Source organism: Ctenopharyngodon idella, chromosome 23 (genome assembly GCF_019924925.1).
Source record: "Ctenopharyngodon idella isolate HZGC_01 chromosome 23, HZGC01, whole genome shotgun sequence".
Classification (NCBI taxonomy): domain Eukaryota; kingdom Metazoa; phylum Chordata; class Actinopteri; order Cypriniformes; family Xenocyprididae; genus Ctenopharyngodon; species Ctenopharyngodon idella.
Window position 1 is genome coordinate 12,929,065 of NC_067242.1, and position 25,210 is coordinate 12,954,274.

A 25,210-nucleotide genomic window follows, 5' to 3' on the forward strand; every position below is an offset into this window, starting at 1 on the left:
GCAAATAACAATAAACATTGTTGTTACTTATATTGTGGCTATATAATCTGATTCCTCACCGGGATCGCTGGTCCTCTGCTGACGACAACCTTTTTCGAAATTAAACGGAATTAAAAGTCGAAAAAATTCCTTTTACGATTTCCTTTCTTTTTAAATGGGTATGTTCCAAACGCCCGCTGGTTCATTGCAAACTGCGAAACTCAAAATAAAAATTCACATGACAATTAAGCGAAATTCCAGTTCGCAAAGAGTGTTCATGCTCATCCAAATGAAACAGGAAACAACAACACTTCACAACGGAAGCCGATGCGTTACTTTGTCTTTCTCGCGATCTCAACATAACAGTTTTTTTTTCTGACTTACATCGTTTCCACGTGGTATTAAGACGCGTTTTCTGTGATTTAATCACAAGTGGTCTGCCGAGACCCATTGCAATTTCCAGTTCCTTTGACTTGCATCTATCTCCAAATCCTTCTCATGTGGCCACTCATGTGTTTACAACACTTTCCCGGGAGATCTCGAAAGCCGAGCAAGCGTTAGTGGGTGGTGCTTCACTGCCGACCAATGAAGTCCTTAAGGGACAAGGTAGTTTGAATAACCAAATACAACCAATGATTTGCATATTTACCTCACATACTGTTACAACTCACCCCGGTGATGGGGTAGGTTGTAATATCGCTATGTATACTTGATATTTATTTACACAGTTTGGGAATGAACTGTAGATGTTAAAATAATTAATAATAATTTTAGCTAAAATGTCAAATGTGGCATCTAGCATCTATCTAGCTGTCACAATACTGCACGTGTTTGTAGCAAGACTTTCATACAGAAGGTTGCTGTTTTATATCAATATTAAATTCTTAAAGCAGAATTAGAAATTTAATTTAACACAACTGTGTCAGTGTTGGTATTAAAAAAAATTTAGATATACATTATGTATTATTCCTGTGTGTGCCACTAGAGGGGGACAGAGAATAAGGTCATAGACGAGCATTTTCCTAGAATGAAAGAGGAAAATTTCAGGCTTCTTGTGAGCATCTTACTGTTCTCCATTGCTTTTCTTCTTTATATCATCAGCTTAAAAAAAATATGTTTCACTAACAGAACAAGAACTATTTCCTCAAACTTAAGGTAGTCCTTTCTCAGGACTTTTTGTGCCATTCATATCTGACTCTTGTCCTTTGAAGGATAGGAAGCAGCTATTTAGTATTTACAAAACAGTGGCCATAAGAGAATAACTTTTCATCAGTGGATTAAATCCAGTACTCATTCACACATAATGTAATTGTAAATATTTTATTAACATGATGTGGTGTATTCTATAATTTTAGCTCCTGTAGTTTAAAATAAAATATTCAGTCGTCAAACTTTCTGTACAATCAATATGCCTTTTAAGCCAACTAATGGAAGCTAAATTGAGAACAAGTAAAAAATAAAGTTGCAAAAGAATTGCTATGGTCTATCTGGAGTGAATTCTGTTCCATCTGCTGCTGTGATCCATTTATAGTACAGATACTCGCCTATCCAAACTTCTCAAGCAATGCCAAAAACAATGTGGTGGAAACGAAAATCATCTACACGTCATTTGTTGTGTCATTAATCTGTGTGGTGACATAGAGAGTCTTGTTTTAAGATAATTAACAATAGTCACTTATGGATTATTTAACCCTCTAATCTAATTGAACAATTCAATCAATTGCATTGCTCTAGTTCATGTGTGTCCACACTAAAGGGCCTATTTGTGTTGTGCTGCCAGAGTTGAGCATTTAAGTAACGTCAACAGCCCGTTTACTCTCTACCTCATGGATATTTTGGACCTGTCCCTGGAGACGGAGCTCCGAGCGTTCTTTTTTCCTGGTCAGAAAATTCATTATTCAAGGTGTATAAACCCTCCATCTGCTGCCTGTCTGGCTTAAACACTGCACTGTCCATCTGAGCCAGTGGAAATGTTTGACTCTATCACCTCACTGTAGCAGTGCCACAAACACAAACATCACACACGTTCATAAATTCAACATCACCTGTTGTTGATCTGATATTTCTCCCTCCAAAGGCATCTAAAACACGGCTTTATCTTGATACATATCCAAAAACAACAGTATTCACATGGCAAATGTCCAGTAAACATGGCATCATCTTGATTCATATTCAAAAAGTATAGTATTACCATAGTGGACTTGGGGTATTACTATAGTACCAAGTCCAAAAAACACTACCTTGGTATATGTCCAAAACATGGTAATGAATTGTATTTTTTTGTGACATGGACAGGTGATATAATGTTGTTTTTTTGGACTTGGTATCATGGTAAAACCATGCTTTTTTATAATGCCGTTTTTTAAATATGTACCAAGGTAATACCACATTTTTCGTGATATATCATGTAATACAATAGTTTTTAGATGTGAATCAAAACAAGACATTTCTTAAATAAAAAATAAAAAAAGAAAGGTATCAGTCAATGTACTGCCATGTTTTTTGACACCAAAGTGATATTATGTTTTTTGGTACCTTAGTAAAACCATGTTTTTTGTTTATCTGTTCTTTTTTTCCCCTTTTTTACTTTGTAAATTTGTTGTAATAGTATGTTTTTGGATATGTACCGACATGTACTATGGTAATACCATGTTGTTGTTTTTTTTATATGAATCAAGATAATGCCATGTTTTTGATAATGCCATGTTAATACTGTAGTTTTGTGAATGTATCTGTCATGTATTCCCTGTTTGTGGACACATTAGTTATTTCCTGTCTTATGCTTTGTAGTTTTTCATGTCGATTAGGTTTCCCAGGTGTTTCCATTTACCTTATCCCCTTGTTATCTTGTTACGCTTCCCTCTGTTTATATAGTGTTTGTGTTTCATTTGTGTGCAGTTGGTCATTGTAGGTGTTATGTGTGGTTTCCTTCCTTCCGTGTCATTGTTCTTAGTGTTTTCAATGTCATTTATTAAACTTTTCCTGTGTTTAGATCCGCTGTTTTGCCTGCTCATTGACACCAGTGTGACAGTATCAAGATAATGCCATGTTTTTTTATATGTCCCAAGCTAATACCACAATTTTTGGACATTTACCATGGTAATATTCTTTAAAGTACCTTTGATTACATATGTAAAAACATAGTATACCAATATTGTAATCTTTCTGTACCATGGTATATCAATGTAATGTACTGTATTAATGTACTATCAATTAATGTACTGTAATGTAATGGTAAACAAAAGCCATCTCCAATTAAAAATAGTATGTAGTTAGTGAAAATGTTTGTTGATTTGGCTGTTTTTAGTGCGTCAATAACAGCATATAAACTCTTGACTCACCTGGGCACGTACGTCCACTCAGAAAAGAACAGTTTCTCAGTGAGAGGTTTCTGCTTACAGCAGGAGATATCGACGAGGCCAGCCTGAGCTCCAGAGGAGAACAGGACGGCTCATGGTGCACCACCGTTCTGACTGATGAACAGAAGGAGCTCCTCACTGTGTGGTGACATTGACAAGCAAGGGTCCAAATGCAAAAGTACAGCTGTTCCTAATGGACAACATGTTTTCAAAGACTCCCAGACATTGTATGTGTGAACAGGGGTCAATGACCGGTCATAGCAACCCAAAAGGCCATTTCTATCCCTCTAAAGCTTGTGCCAACCAGTTACAGATACCAGTCAGCAATTTGGACGGTGTACATTTGAAATGCCTGTCTATTTCCATCCGACGCAAGGATTCTGAAAGCAGATTCGCAGTTCCCAAGAGTATAGTGTGTGGAGGTTTCCACCTCACTGGCTTTTGAGCACACTGTTCTAACTGTAGCCACTCAGTGGTTGCCACATCCACAGGCTGACAGCTCAGCTCTTGTCACAGGATTGGATGCGTGTCATTTCGGCCTAATACCCATGTCAAATGATTTAGCTGAGGCACAGAGGTCAACAGCACCGATAAGTCGAGACGAATCATGATGGATCACTGCCAAAGTGAAGCATCTGGAGATTTTTTGGGTGAAGGGATAAGGCACAGGTGTTAATTAGCAAGAGATTGTCTAATGTGGGTAAAAAACTTTTAATTTGATTATTTTCTTAAAGTTGTGACACAAGAATACTACGGTGGTGCATTGCTGCCACATACACATTATATTTCTCACTCAATTATGTCCCCTGATAGCACACGTACATCTCAGAGACATCTATTTGATGTGTATGTTTACATCTTGAAGACGTATTTTTTTTGAAGACGTGTTTGCTCATCTGCAATATGTCTGCAGTAGGTTTTTTCCTGTCAGATGTCAAATAGATGTTTAGAAAATGTCTTTAAGACATTTATGATGTAAAACTGACATCTTAAAGACATCTATCAGATGTTTGTAAACAGCAGATGCTTTCCAGATGAAGTGATCTTTAACAGATGTATGTGTGCTATCTGGGTTGTAATAACAAGATTTTATGTTGTTAAAACAACATATTTTCTCGTAATAATGAGATATGTATGTTAAAACTACATATTTTTTTTCATAATAAGATATTATGTTGTTAAAACAATATTTTTCTCGTTGAAATGGCATTTTCTCATAATAACAACAGTCTATATGTCATAAAAACAATACATTAAATGTTTACAAATTGGCAAAATTGTAGCTCTCAACTGGCTTATTTTACACTTTATGAAGAAAATGGAAGTTGTATGTGCCTATGTGAAACTTAAAATAATAAATTTAAGCTAAACAGAAATATTTAAAAAATGACAAAGCATAAACGTAAACTAAAATTAAATGAAAACTGAACATGTAAAAAAAGCTAATTACAATTATGACAGCATATGATTTACATGTGATTTGGGCTATTTTTATAAGAATAAAGAATGTTAACATGAGAAATGCTAAGCAGTTAGCGATTAGCTTATTTTAAAATGCTACAAACTACATATTTCTCTTATCATATAACCAAAATCCACATTAGATTGCAGAAGTTATTACAAACACTCAACGGTGATTTACAGTGAGTTTTGAGTAAAAGTGTAGCATTAATCCGGAAGCGGTCATGTGTAGCTTAATGCTAATTGTAGCTATAATTCATTTGTTTCCCAGATGCTATCCAGATTATATTTCATGATGGATATTGTCAAAAGAATTTATGTAAGGTTGTATGTCGTAAAATGTTTTGATTGTTGGATTTTAAATCACTAGGGGTTAAGGCAAGAAAAGTAAAGTAACAAGCTATTTTATGAATGGTATCTGTAATATGATTACTGAAATATTGTTAGCTATAAGTTACACTATAGTTACTTTAAAAAGTAATATTACTACTGTCAGTGTTGGGGAAAGTTACTTTGAAAAGTAATGCCTTATATTGTGCTACTCCCTTAAAAAGTAACTAATTGCGTCACTTGGTTAATTTTGCATTATTTTTCTTTTGCGTTACTTTTTTCACCTGGGTTAGGCTTGTTTTTTTATATAATAAAAAAGTAAATGTAAAGACCCTTTCACACCAAAATTGAAATAATAAGCTTCAGGCTGAAGGAAATTCACATTCACCCGTGTACAGTAGAGGGAGCAGCTCAAACAAACCTTTCAGCTGTGCTGCCATTCTGGATAACGGAAGAATAGGACGCGGATTTTACCAAATACGTCAGCCACATTCATTTTCACGATATATTGATTCACGACCTAGTGAGCTGATTGAGACGCAGAGATAGAAAGACGGTTCACTCCAATTAGTTATGAATGGGAGAAACTGCAACGCAATATGGCGGAATAAGTCCCGCCTTTTATGTACAATAGCCAATCGCTGATTGATAAAGCCACTGCGTCACTGCAGCTGCCGTTAGAATTTCCGGTTCCCATAGAAACCCGAGACTCGCGCATAGGACTGCACATGCGCATTGGCTCATTTAGCCTGAAAAAATAGCCTTTTTAATGCTATTTTAGCATAAGAAACAACATTTATGGGACGGTTCATGTCAGATTTTGTTGCTGATTTGAAATATGTAATTTAATTGGGAGTTCTCCAAGCAGTTTTTGAGATTTCAGGATTCCCCCATTCAAATAGATAGGACTTGGTCTTGGATGCCCGAAATAGCTGCCCGGAGGCGTTGTAAATATGGCCGCCGAATAAACAAACTTTCCTTGAAAGGGACTTTGATTTTACTCATTTCACAGATTTTATTAATTTTGAGGAACACTGAATCTTTTTTTTTTTTTTTTTTTTTGCAAGTGCGATTAGTCCAGAACTACAATAACCATAATTTTTACATCATTTTTAATGCCTCTGCACTTAAGATTTTTTTCAACATTGGGACAACAGAGTTGTCAGTCAAATGGGAAAAAAAAGTAACTTGCGTTACTTATTTGAAAAAGTAACTCATATTTTGTTGTAAATTTTAAAAGTAAGGCGTTACTTTACTAGTTACTTGGAAAAGTAATCTGATTACGTAACTCAAGTTACTTGTAATGCGTTACCCCCAACACTGATTACTGTAACGTCTTACTAGTACGCATTACTGCCCAACACTGAAAATAACACAGATTCGATTGGGCAAAAAATCATTAGTTAATTGCAGGAAATTGCTTACAAACGCTGCTAATGAGCATGGGGCAAGAGGACTGAAACATCTCTGCCATGGCAGTGTGCCATCCTTTATTCCCTACTGGACACTATCACGTCCATGAAAGCTGGCCCAAAGGCCTAATCTTCACCCGAACAACTGTTACACTGAAAGCTGCGAAACTCCATAATCAGGCTGCGTGAACTACCGTGAAATTTCCTTTGTGACATTCTGTCAGTTCAATTGTTTTTACAGAGTTGATGGCACATCTAAACGTATCTGCTTAGGAAAAATAGTGAAATAACATTCTGCTGTAGAAACAGCACTTTGTAAGAACAGTGTGGATGTGGAGGTCAGTGGTCTGAAAATGAGTTATTATTCACTGTTCCTTTTCTCCTTGTCTCCAAGGAGCATGTTCACTCCTTTTTGAGGGTACAGGAAGATGATAAGACAACAGACAGCAATAGAACAGGAAATGAGTCAAAACAACATCATCTGTGTGTGATATAATCTGTGTTGATGGTGAAGCTGATTTGTTGATCGGCAAGGGAGAAGTGTAATCGTATTTCACTGCTCCTTTTTTAGCATCTCATTTATTGTTCCATTCACAGACCAGGATCATAAAAACAACCTTATCTACCACATCTACATTGCACTTCCAAATTATTTTGGCATATTAAATAGATTTCAATTACCACAGTTTGAATTGCTGGTAGTGGAGAAAATTAATTTCAAATTAAATCAGCAAAATTATTAGTGATAAAAAAGAATCAATACCAATCAAAATGACTGAATACGGTTTAAAAACTTCCACATTTAATGCAAAATCTCAATACAGTTTACAAGAAACATTCAGCAAAAATGTAACAGTTGCAAAAACTCAGAACAATTTTTCAATTAAAACATTGCAGCGGTTAAATATAAGAGAAGTGCACAACGTTATTTACATCATGAAAGTTTATACATCACGAATGCATCTGCCAAACACACCAGATTCTTCACAGAGACATACTGTCCACCACAATAAACCCGGAAACCCTCCTTCAATATTTCATTTATACAACGTGCAATTCCTTTCTGCCAGGTCTAATTAAAGCTCCATCTTTTCTTCTCCCTCTGACAGTCTGATAATGATGCTGAATGCCCCTGCCCATGGCATCTGTGTCACTTTAGATGAACGCAACCTCGCACGTGGTGTCCCGGGGACCTTTCGCTCTTCAGGCCCGGCTGTAAGAGATCCGATCTCTTCTCCAACGCATTGTGCAGTCCGTGGACCGCAGTTCCCAGAATCTGTTTGCGACAATAACGCAGAACACAGCTCGCACTGAAATGTCACTTTCATACTCGCTGTGTTTTGTCAGTTCACTTGACCTAAATCTGCGTCCAACTGTCTACTGGATTAATTATCTGTTTTTCAGTTGAATGAAAAGAGCACAGGCAGCAGGATTCATTGCAGTGTACAATTCCCCAACCCCCCTGACAATGTGAGGCAGAGCAACACAAAATCAAAATAATCAGAAACACCGTCAACACCTTCCGTTGAAACGACTGATCAGTGGGATATGAAATAAAAGAGTTTAAGAAGTAATAACAGCGACTTGTGTTTGGTTTATCACTGGATCTTTTTGTAGGCCAACTAAATCTTTATGCCACATATTTGTCAACAAAACTTCATTCATAAGAATCTCCTCGCATAATAACGAAGAAATGAATTACATTCACATGCTAGAATATACATATCCTGGAACAGGTATAATCTTATATCTGAGAGAGTTAATGCTTTTTTCATACTGTGGCTTTTCTTCAGAAGGTATAAAAGAGGAGAAAAAAATCCCAGAGGGTCGTATAATGACAAAATGGCATTATGTAACAAGAACAGTTCAATATCAGAGCAAAAATTTTTGCTTTTTCTTACAATCACACTTTTCAGTTGAGTGCACGACTGTCTTTTCAGTTTAGGTCAGTGTCTGAGTGTATCTGAAGAAAGACATATTCTCCTGAAATAAGTCCCAGGCTAATCTGGACGCCTCCAGGAGTAATGTCCTCTTTATAAAAACCTCACATTTGAGTTTGGTATAGAGGTGACCCACTTCTTGAATCCACCCAAGACATGTTCTTGGGTGGCGGCTGTGTTTTGTGTTGATAGCATGGCGCTGCGTCTCCATGAGCATCTAAGAAAATTGCTGTGGGTCTTAAGTAGCATTTACATAACACTATTATATAATCTGACCCTAATGCTATGAAACTGTTTACAAAAAAGCAATATATATTGTGATCTGAATTATAGTTTTTAATGCCACCAGTACTCTCACTCACAGGTTTGGTTTAACGTTATTTTGGTGGGCAAGCGAGATTTTGCATTGTACCGACAACACAGCGAGATAGAGATGCTGAATCCTCATCGTGTCTCCAACATGTCAATCTCATGCTTCAGAAAGCCTCGTCCTCTTCAGCGTAAAGCTTTGGGGAAAAAAAACGAGTTGTTAGCTGAGGGGCAGTGAAGTAAGAGCATGATTCATATAGCGTTGCTTCTGTTCTTGGGATGTCTCACACCACAGTGGTCTCGGTCTGTAGGAAAGACTGGGCTCTGGAGTTCCGATGGAATTGGGCCATGTTTTCTGTGCCGTTCCTGGATATGGATGAACTGTGCAGACGGTAGTCGCGACCGATGTAACGCTTTAAACGCAAACTCCGCCACTTTCTTTTGAGTTCGCTTTGGACCTGCAGGCAAATATAAAATCAGTTAGCATTAGCACAGCCATGCACAGCATGGTAAGTCAACATGAAATCATAAATAAATCCATTTATGTACACAATACACATTCCTTGAATTATTGTAATTTATTTAACATCATTTAGACTACTTTTCATGATTCAATCAATTCCAGATGGTGTCCAGCTTAGGTTTTTTTTTTTTCAATTTTTAGCCTCTTTATTTCAGACATTTATTACATTATTATTACATAATTGGCCAGTTTCACAGACAAGGCTTAACCCCTTAACTGTCACCCCCCTTTTTGAGCATAGATGTGAAAATGCACTATCCAAACTTAAATCGCTGTAATTCAAGAATGCACTTCAAAAAATGAAAGTATGAAAAAGTTATATAGAAGTTTAAATGTACTGTAAATCAAATGAACTGTACTAAAAAGTTATAATTTTTATATATATAACATATATTTAAAAAAAAAAAAATTCTAAAATTGATATAAAATCAAAGCCATATGTCTAACCAAATTGTGATCCAAATTTGAAGTTGATTTCACAAAAATTGAAGTTCCCGTGAGATTTTGTTTAGGCGCTGTACCAAAAATAGCCACCAGGTGTCACCCACATTCTATTGAATTTTTTTTTATGCATTCTCCTGTAACAAATTAATTAACGTCTGTCCAAATATCACTTCTATCACAACACAGACACCACATATGGAAGTTTGAGATAAAGACCTTTCCAACGATATGCGTTTTGTCAAGATTAGATAAGTTTTGACTATAAAGTAGTTAAAACAATTTTGTAACATGAAACATGACAATGCCCACTAGGGGGAGGAGCCCGCTAAGAGGACATTTAAAATACCGTTTCCATGGTAAACCAATGTCCAATTTCAAAAGAGTTTCCATAGAATGAATGCTGATTTTTTGAGCTTTCAACTAAAAACTTTTGGCCGTTCATTTACACAACAACGTTTTTGTGGCCTGAAAACGCAAACTTTTGAAAACGAGTTTCAAACTGCAAGATTTAGAAAACGATACCGTTATCATCTTTGTGTAAACTTCAAAAATGCAAATCTGTGAAAATGGTGACGGCAAGCATGTGTGTATTGCATGTTTAGTCTATCCCTCTTTTTCAACGCAAAGGTAAGGTGTTTTTTGTGAATGTGTGAGATGTCTGATTTTTTAGCTGCTATAGGGAAATAACAAGAAGAATATCGAAGTGCAATAAAATAAGGTGGATAGGTATGCGCGTTTGTGCTCTGTAAAAGACTGCGTATGTGCAGGCGTGTAGTCTTTCTTTACAGAGTGACATCGCCAACTACTTGTCTGGCATGCGTAACAGCGTTTTAGTAATATGACGGATCCGTGTGAGGCCTAATCCTGGCTTAATCTAAGCCCTGTCTGTGAAACCGGGCCTATGTGTTGTGAATGTTTCATGTTGACTATAAATAGAAGCTATACTCCTGCTCTGTTCCAAAACCTATTGAGGAGGTGGCAGTAGCATTTTTAAACATCATAGTCACTGAAATGAAGGGTGTTGTGACTTAATCATATTGCCTTTTAAGATACCTTGTTTTGACCAAATTCTAAGGCAAAAGCCAATACTAGAAAATATTGCTACAAGCTGAGTGAAAAAAATCAAAAATGGCATCCAAGGCGATAGAAATGTTGATTATAAATAAAGAATATTTCATATGCTTATTAGAATATCTTGCTTATGTTAGCAACAAGCTAACATCAAAGGGTAGTGCTATTTGTGTTGCTGCTTATGTGTTCCAAAGACGCTCAATTTTGAGGTCTCATACCTATGTAGGCAGTAGGTTTTGGAGAAGTGCCAAAATGGGATGTGTCAATAAAATCAATAAGATTGCACACTGACCTCGCTATTCAAAAAACAATACAAAATCGCAACCACCAAGCCCTGTGAAAGGAACATAGAGAGTTAATGTGGTACAACATAAAGAGCATCATATTCTGTGTAAAAGTTTGGGTTTGGTAACATTTTATTGACGCTTCGGTAAGCTGAATTTCCAGTCTCAAGAAACATTTCTTATTATTATGAATAGAAAGTTAAAACGAATAGCATGTATTTAAAATAAAAACCTTTTGTAACATTATAAATGTCTTTACTGTCACTTTTGATCAATTTAATGTGAACACTCAGGCATATTCCTCACCTGAAAGGATCCCAGACCAAGGTCAAAGAATATTTTGTAGTTTTCCATCTCTCCATTTTCTTCTATGATGTAAACGAAAACAACATAGTTGACACCAAAGAGAGGGATCAAGAGAAGCGTGGACTTTGCCAACCTCCTGAAAACAGAGAGAAGAGTAACAGGATTTGGACAGAGTGATAAGGAGGGACCCCTATTGTTATGATAGCAATTTTTGTCAAATTGACAGTTATTTCCAAGCACACAAAGGAGAGCTTCAAACTGAAATCCCAACTTTTGAAGAACAAAAAGCGAAAGGTGCATCTGGCAGAGCCATCAAATAGACAACAGCCTCTCATGCATTAGCGGCAGGGCACTCAAACGCAGAACGTGCCACTCTCAGCATAACAAAAACTCAGATTGATACAAATCACGACATAAATATTTCACCTCCATTCAATGCAAACACATTTAGCACTGCACAAGAGATAGTGAAAGACTTGGATAAAAATGGAAAGCAGCCATGCATTTTTCAGAGATTCATGCTAGAATGCAACTCTTGGTAAATTTAAAAGGGAGATCTCAGCTATGACCTGAATAGCACATAAGAGGATTCAACCATGGTGGCTGATGCCATGTTTGCAGAATAGAATATTAGTTGGCAGCCATTTGCAATACCTATACTGAGACTGATCGTTTCCACCAACATCAGGACACCTCAGTTTCTGGACCAGGATTCGAATGATGCTGATGAACAGAATAAAGTTTATCTGTAGAACACAGAAAGGAAGAGAACAAGATTTTATATCGTTCCTCTTTTATACAATGACATTATCCAGACTAAACATTACCACTGAATCCTGTTCACTGGATCTGACACAAGAAGTTCTCAAAACATTCTGTAAGATTTGAACCAGATTACAGGATTACTGCACACACTGTAACACGTGAAAATGTGCAGTTGCTGCCTTAAAGGAACAGTTCACCGAAAAAAATGAAAATTCTGTCACCATTTAATCATCCTCAAGTCATTCTAAACCTATATGACTTTCTTTCTTCTGTGTAAAAAAAATGCCTTAGTGATTTTCTATCCATACAATGAAACTTAAATGGGTCCAGTGCCGACTTTCATTGTATGGACAATAATATCTTCTTATATCCACAGAAGTCATACAGGTTTAGAATGACATAAGGGTGAGAAAATGATTACAGAATTATCAATTTTGGCTGAACTATCCCTTTAAGGAGTTGATCCGGCCTTTAAAATAACACTACAAAAAAATAATATCATAGGTTTGATTCTTAGAAAACATTTGAATGAATAGAATATATGCCTTGAAAGCACTAAAAAATGTTTTGGATTTGGTCTGGCCAAACGCAACTTCAAATGTAAAATGATCATCTCCGAATTTCCATCTTGCTTAAATCCATCAGACAGATAGTAAAAACAAAAGAGGGCACCTGTTTCTGTTCCTCATAATTAATTCCACCATAAAAACCCAAACCAAAACAAACAGAACATCTTGGCTAAAGGTTCATTGACTAGTGGCATTCTGGGTAGCAAAGAGACGTGGTAGCATGATGAGCAATGCTATGTCAGAGAGTTAGCTAAATAAGTGGATTACCAGAACCGAGCATGTTTGCCAGAAAAAAAGAAAACAACGTTTTTTTATTATTATTGCATTCTGGCTGAGGAACATTTTGACCTGGATGTGTTCGGGCAAAGCTGTCAAACACAGCCATCATGCTGTCCAAAGACATTTGATCTTTTGCAGGTGAAGGTTTACAAAATGGAAATGGCACATTGGACCCAAGAGAGAGCTCTGGCACGTGTGCTGAGAGAGGCATTTGTGACAGCGTGTTTGCTCGCTCTTCCTGACATGCCTGCGCTCACGTCTCATCCAGGACATGGAAACTGTCCGTGAGACTCAGCACATCCCTGTGTCTGCTTTGCTGGCAGAATCCCTCCCTGCCTGACATAATGCATACAGTATGAGGCTGGTCTCAGTGTGTTTATAAGTACTGGTGTGAGGTTATACTCACAATCACAGATGCCATGATTGGCCAGTTGATCACCCGCCAGGGAATGGGAGCATCATTTCTCTCCCAGCATCTATTAAGAGGAGACATCAAAGAGTTACAAGTGCTTTCATAACAGCAGTAGCAAATGGGAATGCGTTTCATCTTCTTTTGCCTCATTTTAATCTCTCAGGTTTAAATATCCGCTATTAAGAGTCTCATGTGAGTTCTGTCACTGTCTGATTATGCTGTGCTCAACTGCTCACCCTGTGTCCTCGAGGTAAATCCTACATACAATCCATGGAATCACAAACACGGTGGGGAATCCTGAGGGAAGGAGAGGGAATAATCAAATATCAAGAGACTTAGTGGTGACATTCCTTCATGTATTATCAATGCAAATATAGGCTACAGAGAGAGAGAGAGACAGAGAGAGAGAGAGAGAGAGAGAGAGAGAGAGAGAGCTGATAGATAGAGATAGATAGATAGATAGATAGATAGATAGATAGATAGATAGATAGATAGATAGATAGATAGATAGATAGATAGATAGCAGACAGGTGGACAAACCAAGAGACAGACAGACAGACAGACAGATAAGTAAATAGACGGACAGACCGAGAGACAGACAGACAGACAGACAGATAAGTAAATAGACGGACAGACCGAGAGACAGAAAGACAGATAGATAGATAGATAGATAGATAGATAGATAGATAGATAGATAGATAGCAGACAGGTGGACAGACCAAGAGACAGACAGACAGACAGACAGACAGACAGACAGACAGATAGATAGATAGATAGATAGACAGACAGACAGACAGACAGACAGATAAGTAAATAGACGAACAGACCGAGAAACAGACAGACAGACAGACAGACAGACAGATAGATAGATAGATAGATAGATAGATAGATAGATAGATAGACAGATAGATAGCAGACAGGTGGACAGACCAAGAGACAGACAGACAGATAGATAGATAGATAGATAGATAGATAGATAGATAGATAGATAGATAGATAGATAGATAGCAGACAGGTGGACAGACCAAGAGACAGACAGACAGACAGACAGATAGATAGATAGATAGATAGATAGATAGATAGATAGATAGATAGATAGATAGATAGATAGATAGATAGATAGCAGACAGGTGGACAGACCAAGAGACAGACAGATAAGTAAATAGACAGACAGACAGACAGATAGATAGATAGATAGATAGATAGATAGATAGATAGATAGATAGATAGCAGACAGGTGGACAGACCAAGAGACAGACAGACAGACAGACAGACAGATAGATAGATAGATAGATAGATAGATAGATAGATAGATAGATAGATAGCAGACAGGTGGACAGACCAAGAGACAGACAGATAAGTAAAAAGACGGACAGACAGACAGACAGACAGATAGATAGATAGATAGATAGATAGATAGCAGACAGATGGACAGACTGAGAGACAGACAGACAGATAGATAGATAGATAGATAGATAGATAGATAGATAGATAAGTAAATAGTCGAACAGACCGAGAGACAGACAGACAGACAGACAGATAGATAGATAGATAGCAGACAGATGGACAGACAGACAGACAGACAGACAGACAGATAGATAGATAGATAGATAGATAGATAGATAGATAGATAGACAGACAGATAAATAAATAAATAAATGAACAGACCAAGAGACAGACAGACAGACAGACAGATAGATAGATAGATAGATAGATAGATAGATAGATAGCAGACAGGTGGACAGACCAAGAGACAGACAGATAGATAGATAGATAGATAGATAGATAGATAGATAGATAGATAGACCAAGAGACAGACAGACAGACAGATAGATAGATAGATAGATAGATAGATAGATAGCAGACAGGTGGACAGACCAAGAGACAGACAGACAGATAAATAAATAGATGGACAGACCAAGAGACAGACAGACAGGTGGACAGATAGACAGGTGGACAGACAGACAGACAGACAGATAGATAGACCAAGAGACAAACAGACAGATGGACAGACAGAGAAAGAGAGATAGATAGGCAGACAGACAGGCAGATAATGAGACAGACAAACAGATAGATAATGTGATGTTAGGAGACAACATCTCTGCTCGGACACCTGCTGAAAAACTTTAGTTTCCTGTTGGGAGGTGGGCACCTATCTCTAGACAGAAGAAGAGCTGGAGAGGAAATGCTGGTAAACAGAACATGATTAAAGGGGCCATGTTAGTTGTCACTGTCATGATGAAAGAGAAGCTTAATGAGGTGTTGATATGATGAGTCTAGCAAGCCACGCCCATTCCTGTCCTCTAGATATGAATGAAGATCCTGCTCTCCTTTCTCTCGCCTGGAAACTCCAGGGATGCAACAAACTACAAAGACATACTAATACATAATGTAAGACAAACAGACTAAACAAGACCGATGGCACGTCATATTGTTCCCTTCTCTGTTTTTCCTCTGAGTAGTGAGCGACATCTATTCAGAAGTGTTTTAATGAATTAAGGAAGAGACATTCAGTGCTACACCGTGAAGAGGTGTGTGTTCTCAAATTATTTTCTATGCACGCATCTGTTCATGTCAGAAAGGATGAAAGCAAATGCATCAAATGCAGTAGGAAGTGGAACATTTCTAGGCTTCAGACTCAAATAACCCTTTATTTACTCAAAATACCTGCTTATATTTGAAAACACTTACATGAATAGCGTTAAAAGAAATTATAGGTTAACAAATAGGTTAGAAAAAGAAAACAGCTTATAAAGGTCAGTGTCAGTGTTTCTAATGAAGACTTACCCCATCCAATGAGGAGATAGATGATGAAGTGTCTGTTCTCGGAGAAGATGACCATCAGTAGGGTATGTAGGTACAGACCTTCCACCAGCAACCAGTAGAAGTTTGCCATGATGAAGTAGTTGAAGATGACCAGGCTGGCCTTGCAACCAATCTAAACACAAGCACACATTGTGTACTGCATATCTCTGAAACACCAGAGACTGTATGACAAGAAAACATATGTAAAGATTTAGGGTTTTAGTGTCTGCAGTGACAGAAATAACCACCTTTTGAAGCATAAAATGTGTTTAGTTGACTATACATGTTTTGGCTTAGCTCAGTTCAGACCCTTAAAGGTGAAGTGTGTAATTATTTTGATGTTAAAATACTGTCTCATATCCCAGTTTAATGTGCTCAGACAGCTGAAAGTAAACAATTTGTAAGGCTGACTTCCTGAAAAGTATTAGCACTTTCAAACATTGCAATGTTTGTTTGAGCTGTCTGGTATGTCAACCTCTGGTTTAACAAATGCTGTGACATTGAGGTTGGGATTATGGGGTGACGTTGTGTTGGGAATCAATCACTATTTATTTGTTTAGTGTCACTAGTTGTGCACAAATTACACAGTACTGTTCAAAAGTTTGGCGCCGGTAAGATTTTTTGAAAACGATAGCCATATCGTCTCCGTGAATCATGTGCATGTGTATTACGTGTTCAGTTTATAGGCGCGTAGTGTTCCTTTACAAAGTGACATCGCCAACTACTGGCCTTGAATGCATAATACTGCATTTTTTGTCATTTTCGCCGATCTGTGTGAATGGGATTGTTTCAAAAACATTGTCGTCTGTATGTGAAAAATGCAAAGGAAAATCTTTTCTATTTTTTGTACGTCGTTGTTGTGTAAAGTACCTTTAATTACATTAAAGAGGACCCATTATGCCCCTTTTCACAAGGTCTCTGGTGTCCCCAGAATGTGTCTGTGAAGTTTCAGCTAAAAATACCCCACATATTTATTAAAGCTTGCAAATTTGACCCTATGCGGGTGTGAGCAAAAACTCTCTGTTTTTGTGTGCTGCTCCCTGCCCGCTTTCCAAAAGAGGGCGGAGTTTTAACAGCTCGCACGTCGGTTGCTCAACAACAACAAAGCTGGAGAATCTCACGCAGCCAAAATGACATTTGTCAGTAATGTGTTCAGCCTTACACTGTTCAAACTGGAGTTGGACACTGATGGAGAGACTCAGGAAGAAGTTACAACTTTTAGAATGCTTCTGGACGTTTCTGAGTGGTTAGTGGATAAATTTATGTAGTTGCTGTGGAGGATTCAACTCATCGACTAGCATGTGTCATCATGTTAATCTTTTGTACAAAACCCATATAGACGCCCACTATACATAGTGTACCTGTTTGCCAAACAGAGCCATACACACCAGGCTAACGTTTATGATTGCTATCAAATGCTGTGAATGGTCATATTCAAAATATCTCTCAGACAGAAACGCTTCTTTTTTAGCAATCAAGCTTGCCAGGGTCAACTTGCAGGCTAACCAGCGTTCTGTGCAGCCAACGACAGAACAGTTAGCATGCTTTGCTCAAACTTTTCCCATGGCCTTAGAACTGGTACACCGTTGACAATTGTGAAAACAAAATGGCGGCGCCGTGGGTGGAAACGTGCAGATTAAGGGGCAGTAATATTATAATAAGATCCCCTTCTTACGTCACAAGGGGAGCGAAATCTGAGTGGCTCTTTTTTCACATGCTTTCATGTTTTCTGGGTTGGTAGATGCACCTGGGACCCGATTATAGCACTTAAACATGGAAAAAGTCAGATTTTCATGATATGTCCCCTTTAATTTAATTGTGGAACATCTGTATGAATGGAGTCACTCACCAGTGATGGCTGCTTTGTACATTCTACGTTCTCGTGGGAAAACAGAATGGCATCTTTGACCAGCACAGCGATGGCCCTCAGTATGAACGAGAAGAACAGGTTCAGATGGATGTAGTTCCTGGTGCAGTGCAGTTTTCTGTTGGAGCGTGACAGTGCTGTAAATAAACATGGCCTCTTTCTATTTTAATTGTGCTCATGGTTAGTTTGTAAGAAAAATGCAAAGACGTCTTAAGCGCTGTTCCATTCATCACATCTCCAGACAACTTCTTAAATTAATAATTTCATTCCAGCAAGATAAACATTATCGGGTTAAAGCTGTGCGCCAAGCATAATGTTTATCCTCAATGTCAAAAAGTTTAAAATATGGTCGTTCAGAAGCCTGCCAAATTGGACTCCTCAATGATTACAATTAATATAAGGCAGGCTCATCCATCCATACAAAGTGTGCTGTAATATAAAGCAGAGACAACTACTGGAACTATTTAAGGCTCTGTTTCAAACCTGAACAGACAGAGGATGGTGCTGCCGGTGATAAGTGCGATGAGAGAGAGGCTGTGTCCGAGCGTGTAAAGGGTCTTCATCACTGTGTAGAAAACAAGCTGGAAAGAGATAGTAACAGAGGATGAGAAACACTTCATATTTGCAATATTTTATTTTCAGTTGGTTAAGACACCCCACATAAAATTCAACTATTCACTCCAAGACATGTACACCATTATGCATTTGTCTAAAAAAAAAAGTGGATTTTAAGTGCTTTTGAATGATTTTAAATAACTTTATCTTTGCCTGATTATTGTAGGCAAAAAAGATGATTGTAGGTACTGGAAAAGTGTTTGTCTGAAACACTCAATGACATGTCTACATTTGGCTAGTCCAATCATGTTGCACATTTTCCAGAACATTTAAATTCTGTCATCACCCACCCACGCTCATGATGCATGAAAATCATACCTTTTTTCTAGTAGAACAAAATGTCAAAGCTGCCATTTCATATAATATAAATGCATGGTTAACAGTTGCAATTTCACGTGGTTTATTAAAAAAAACATTCTATACAATCATTTCATTTACATGAAAAAAATGAAATTGAGATTTATACATCATAAATATAATAAATAATAATAAATAAGCTTTCCATTGATGTATGGTTTGTTAGGATATAACAATATTTGACCGAGAAATATTTATATATATATTTATATATATATATAATTATTTATTATTTATATAATATTATTTGAACATCTAGAATCTGAGGGTGCAAAAAAAAATCAAAATATTGAGATAATTGCCTTTAAAGTTGTCTAAATTAAGTTCTTAGCAATGCATATCCACTCACAAAAATACATTTTTTATATATTTATGATAGGAAATTTACAAAATATCTTCATGGAACATGATCTTTACTTAATATCCTAATGATTTTTGGCATAAAAGAAAAATTGGTAATTTTGACCCATACAATGTATTGTTGGCTATTGCTACAAATATGCCCAGGCGACTTATGACTGGTTTTGTGGTCCAGGGTCACAATTAGTAAAAAAGAAAAAAAAAAAGTCCACCTTTGGTCATATCTCACCTAGGGTACCAAGTAAGCACCAAAAAATAAATTATGAAGCCCCTCGAACAATCACAAAAAGGTTGAAATGGAGGAAAAAAGGATCTAAAAATGCAGCAATTTTAGTTTATTTAACAAAAGAACTCAGGAACAGAACAACCAAGTTAACATGCAACAAGAACTGATAATGAACAGAAGGAAACAGAGCTTAAATACACTGAACAAACCAATCAACTAAATGAACATCAGGTGCAAACAATAATCAAACAATGAGTAACCTAGGAGACTAACTAGAAGCGGAAAAAAGGAACAAAGGAAACTGAAAACAGAGCAGTGTTTAACTCAGTGTAAAACTCAAACAAACACAGACTATCTGTAACAGTGCCAGAGCAATACCATGTTTTTTGGACAAATCCAGTGGCTGTAGCATGGACATGTACCAGCAACTTTCGTATATCCCTTTCTTTCAATCAAAGAAAAAAGCGATTAAAAAAAGTCACATATTTATCCCACTTTCTCAAAAACTGTACTATCTGTTCAAACTCATGTCATTTTCTCTAACATATGTTTAGATACAATTTAAGATATACAGATTAACATAAACCAAAATTATACATGACATTTTAAAAAAGTACTGATTATACACAAAAACATTATTGCATTATGATGTCAATAGCACTGTTTCTATACTAAAGAGAACAGCACAAAATAAGTCTGAAAAATAAAACATTTCATTTACATTTACACCAATCAGCAATACATGCATTGTGCTTAAGCTCTGTTCCATGTTTTAAATGTGATGAAATAATTTTCACAAGCTAAATGTGAGTTCCCTCATAGATCAAGGATCACAGGATGACCAATAACCATGGAAACGGCTTGCTGGACAGACGGCTGCTTGGTGGTGGAAGAGCGTGATGAAGCTCAGACAGACTCATCCCCCATAAACAGCATTCTTTCAGTCTGACTTACTACCTGGCACACTGGATCCACAGCACCTACTCAACAACACCAGGAACATTCCTTCTGCACTATTTAAACATAAAGCTGACAGAAATACTCACGAATTTGGCGTGAGATGAATATTTTACAACTTTTGGTTAATCTGTACGTTAAGAAGGTTTTTGTCTGTGTGTCTGTGGTTTCAGAGCATTTTGACATGAAACATTCGTCTTTGTATGACATTAAATTACAAAAATAAAACAGTATGTATAGTATTTGTCTTGCTATGGGCTAAGTTATGGAAGCCCGTTTCCGCCACTAAAAAAAAAAAAAAAAAAAAACAGTAATTGTGACTTTTTATCTCAAAATTCTGACTTTTTTTCTCACAATTGCGAGCTATAAAGTCAGTATTGCGAGATATAAACTTGCAATTGCATGATATAAAGTCACAATTCTGACTTTATAACTCGCAATTGTGAGAAAAAAGTCAGAATTCTGATATAAACTCGCAATTGCATGATATAAAGTCACAATTCTGACTTTTTTTTCGCAATTCTGACTTTTTTCACACAATTGCGAGTTATAAAGTCAGAATTCGGAGATATAAACTCGCAATTGCGTGATATAAAGTCACAATTCTGACTTTTTTTTCGCAATTATGACTTTTCACACAATTGTGAGATATAAACTCACAATTGTGTGAAACTTTTTTTCTCGCAATTCTGACTTCCATATTAAGTTCGTAGTTAGCATTTTATGTATCATAAATAAACACAATTAAAAAGCTCACACTTTTTGAATAATTTGGCAAAATATAGTAATAATAAATAATATTTACTTTTTTTCTTGATTTATTCACGTCGCAAAAAAGTCATAATGCATATAAATAATCCAGGAGAGTTTTAAATAAAAAAAAATAAAAAATTTAATCTGTTAAAAAAAAAAAAGGGCCGGGGGGAAAAAACACCCATATCAACACACAGAAGTAAATCCATTGGTTGAATTTTTATTTTATTTTGCTGTCTTTAAGATGTATATTTAATACTAGGTCTGCTGTAATACATCATCCATAAACAACTAAGTGATGTGCAGGTTAACTGAGCTGTAGCAGTTAAAAGGAAGAGACAGAAACCAGCCTCTGTGCTGGCTTTAGATGAGATGAGGGATTGTTTCCTTCTTCAGACAATTTCTTATTTATTGTTGGATGCGGTATGTGTTTCAGGGAATGCCCATGGAAAACTTCTGGAGAACTTCAGATTAAAAGTGACACTAATATGGCACTTGGACCTCAACATGCGGCACAAGGGCTAGGAAAAGGTAAGCATTATTTAGACAATGTCTAAGTAGTCTATTTAGACTTTAAGGTGATGTGTGTCACTTTTATGTTAAAATAATAGGTTGATTATCTTGAAAAGTGTTCTGCAATATTTAATCCGACATTGCAATGCTGGCTCAACCAATGACACGAGTTTCAGGGGCGGGATTATCCGATTTTCTGACCAACAGCAGATGATGTTTGAAAAACCAGTTTGAAAACAGTCATTAATTTAAAAATTCTTTACTTAAATTCTTTAATTATCATCATTTTAAAAAGCGATGCAGAAATTGCACAGCAAATCAAAGCCAGAAGCTATTATAAGCTCCTCTGAAGCGATTAATAAATGATTGAATTTAAATACATCCTTCACTCTAAAGTGCTTATTTAAGTATTAAAGACAAACTGGTCTATCTACCATATCTGTACATCCATTAGACAATAGCGCTTGCAGTGAACCCTAAAATGAATATCAGGTGTCCTTTTAAAGAGAGTCAATACCCCAAGGTTAAAAGATCAATGTCTGATTTAATTCATCAATGGGCTTGTTTTAATTTCTCTGAAGTGGCCCGGAGCACACTTCTTTGAAGCGAAGCAGGATGGGGCTCAACAAATCAGGTTTCAGACAGGTTTGACTCAAGGTCGATCAGTGTTCTTATTAACGCCTTAAGGAGGACGACTTCAGTCATCTCTGCTAATTTCCACGAGAGAACTCTGTGAGGATGGGAATGTGCCCTCTGCTTCTGTCTCTCTACCCTTCAGGAAATTGCTTTAATGTTTCATTTCCCCCGACACAGGATAAGCAGGAAAAACAGCGAACTGTCCCCTCATCGCTCAAACGAGCAGCGCAGAGTCAACTGGGCACCATCCCAAACCACACGGCTGCCAACCATCTTACTGCGGAGCACGTGCTGAACTCTGGGTGATGTCAAAAGTCCATTGACGATAGTTGTGATGGAAAACATTTCTAGGGAGATGTACTGTCTCTCTAAACATTAAAGAACAATACGCAAGTACAATAAAACAGGATTTTCCTAACTCTTTTGAAATGGAAGTGATTACATGGCCCACTTTGATAAATGAGGCTGTTTATCACATGAAAGAGGTTAGCCAATGATAACAGAGCTAATGTGCATACAGTGTTAAAAGTGCCCGTTTAACTTTATGGTTTAGAAAAAGGGTGAAAAAAATTATCATGTTTTATTTATTTTTTTACTTTTTTTTTTTTTTTGGCTGAAACCCATTTCCACTTCAGTCTACTATATACGTGAAGCAAATAATTGCTTAGATGTCAAACAGGTTCTAATGAAATCCAGTTTAAATCCAATTTATATGCTGGATCATCCCGTTTTTGTGTCTATAGCCTCAGACAGGCTGATTTGCACCATTTCAAGGCTGCTTCAGTCATTGCATGCATCTCCTTTCAACATTTAGCCAATCAGAGCAGGCCGATGTGTCAGCATGTCTGCTCTGATCCTTGGTATCACCTCAAGTCGCACTGACAACTCACTGCGCTTCAGAGGGCTGATTATCCAGCCATACGAGGCATTTGCCCTCGCTGCTGGAGACGACGCTTGTCCACAAACGCTCAAAACCACACGGTCATGACAGAGTAAGGCAATATAAAACACACAACACATGTGTTGACGTTTTTATAGAAAATCCCTCTAATAAAAGTGGATTTCGTTTCAACTTTTTCAAGTTAAAGTAGATTTGAGCTCTGTCATCTTGAAGTATTCGTTTTCTCTGAAATAGAGTATTCCTCCCGGTGCAGTTTAATGTCAGTTTGGTGTATTACCGAGACTAGACGCTTCAGACACCTTTAATTTATTAAATTGTACAATCTTACACTCAAAATGCTTTGGCTGAACTTTCGCTCTTGCCAACTGACTTATGTTAATCTGGGACATTTTAATACTTAATAGGACATTTATTTGTCATAATTACTTAAAAAGAGTATAAGATATTTAACATTTGCATTTAAATCCATATTTGGTTTTTGTGTTAAATGCTCTTCTTTCCCTCAGACGGCTGTTTAAGTTAGAATGCAGGGGAGGTTTCATCTGATTATGTTGGAGATGTTTCCTTTTTGTCAAAATGACAGTTTCTCCATATGGCCTCCAACATACTTATGGAGACAACAACATACGTGACTTAAGCTTAAGGTTTCCAACGTTCCTATCGTTCCCTGCATTCCCAAGGCTCCCTACCCTTATAAAATAGCACAGAACTATTAAGAGCATTTATTTAATAAACAATGCCATGAAGACTTAACGATGCTACAAATCTTATGGTAAAACAGATCATGGGTATGAGTTAAAAATATCTCACAACTTTCGTTTGACTAAAAGTTACAAAAATAAGATGGGGATTAAATGTTTCATTTTTCATTCTTATTAGGGTAGGGAGAGTTTATGGGATGTTCCCTGATGCCACTGCAATGGCAATGAAGAGAGAGCATAATAACATTATATTAATCAGAGGATCCTGAAAATATGTATCATGGTTTCAACAAAAATATTAAAGGATTAGTTCACTTTCAAATGAAAATTACCCCAAGCTTTACTCACCCTCAAGCCATCCTAGAAGTATATGACACAATCAGAGTTATATTAATAAATATCCTGACACATCCGAGCTTTATAATGACAGTGAGCGATACCAACGAGTATGAGCTGAACAAAGTGCTTCCATCCACCATAAACGTACTCCACACGGCTCCAGGGGGTTTAATAAAGGCCTTCTAAAGCAAAGTGATGCGTTTGTGTAAAAAAATATCCATATTTAACAAGTTATGAAGTAAAATATCTAGCTTCTGCCAGACCGCCTTCCGTATTCAACTTAGGAAGAAAGTGCAACGCCTCTCCCAGTTCAAAAAGCCTACGCCTTCCCTATTCAACTTACGGAAAAAGCATAACTGACGCGACGCCAGTTCCGTTTTTTTCGTAACTTGAATACAGAAGGTGGAAGCTAGATATTTTACTTTATAACTTGTTAAATATGGATTTTTTTTTTACACAAACACATCGCTTCACTTCTGAAGGCCTTTATTAACCCCCCGGAGCTGTGTGGAGTACGTTTATGATGGATGGATGTGGATGGATGCAGTTTCTTCAGCTTCATACTTGGTATCGCTCACTGCCATTATAAAGCTCGGATGCGTCAGGATATTTATTAATGTATCTCCGATTGTGCTAATCAGAAAGAAGAAAGTCATATACACCTAGGATGGCTTGAGGGTGAGTAAAGCTTGGGGTAATTTTCATTTGAAAGTGAACTAATCTTTTAAGCAGCACAA

At 37.0% G+C, this 25,210-nt stretch overlaps 1 protein-coding gene and 1 long non-coding RNA gene across 3 annotated transcripts in view; one reads left to right on the top strand and one right to left on the bottom strand.

Annotated features, from left to right (window-relative positions):
- Positions 1–1,746: 1,746 nt before the first annotated feature.
- Positions 1,747–24,421, top strand: LOC127506184 (uncharacterized). The gene is made up of 2 exons (XR_007927932.1): positions 1,747–4,034; positions 20,496–24,421. It is a non-coding gene; the product is annotated as an uncharacterized LOC127506184 (long non-coding RNA).
- vipr2 (vasoactive intestinal peptide receptor 2) overlaps positions 7,322–25,210 on the bottom strand; it is a 36,697-nt gene continuing 18,808 nt past the window's right edge. Inside the window, exons 5-14 of one of the 2 annotated variants that reach the window (XM_051882389.1) lie at positions 18,599–18,696; positions 18,098–18,233; positions 16,231–16,381; positions 13,680–13,740; positions 13,438–13,507; positions 12,073–12,164; positions 11,419–11,554; positions 11,121–11,162; positions 9,081–9,248; positions 7,322–8,987 (exon numbers count right to left, since the gene is read on the bottom strand). In XM_051882389.1, the coding sequence (XP_051738349.1) occupies positions 8,958–8,987; positions 9,081–9,248; positions 11,121–11,162; positions 11,419–11,554; positions 12,073–12,164; positions 13,438–13,507; positions 13,680–13,740; positions 16,231–16,381; positions 18,098–18,233; positions 18,599–18,696 (984 nt within the window). In that variant the 3' untranslated portion in view covers positions 7,322–8,957. Of the gene's footprint in view, positions 8,988–9,078; positions 9,249–11,120; positions 11,163–11,418; positions 11,555–12,072; positions 12,165–13,437; positions 13,508–13,679; positions 13,741–16,230; positions 16,382–18,097; positions 18,234–18,598; positions 18,697–25,210 lie in introns of both variants that reach the window. The other variant, XM_051882390.1, reaches the window with a different exon arrangement.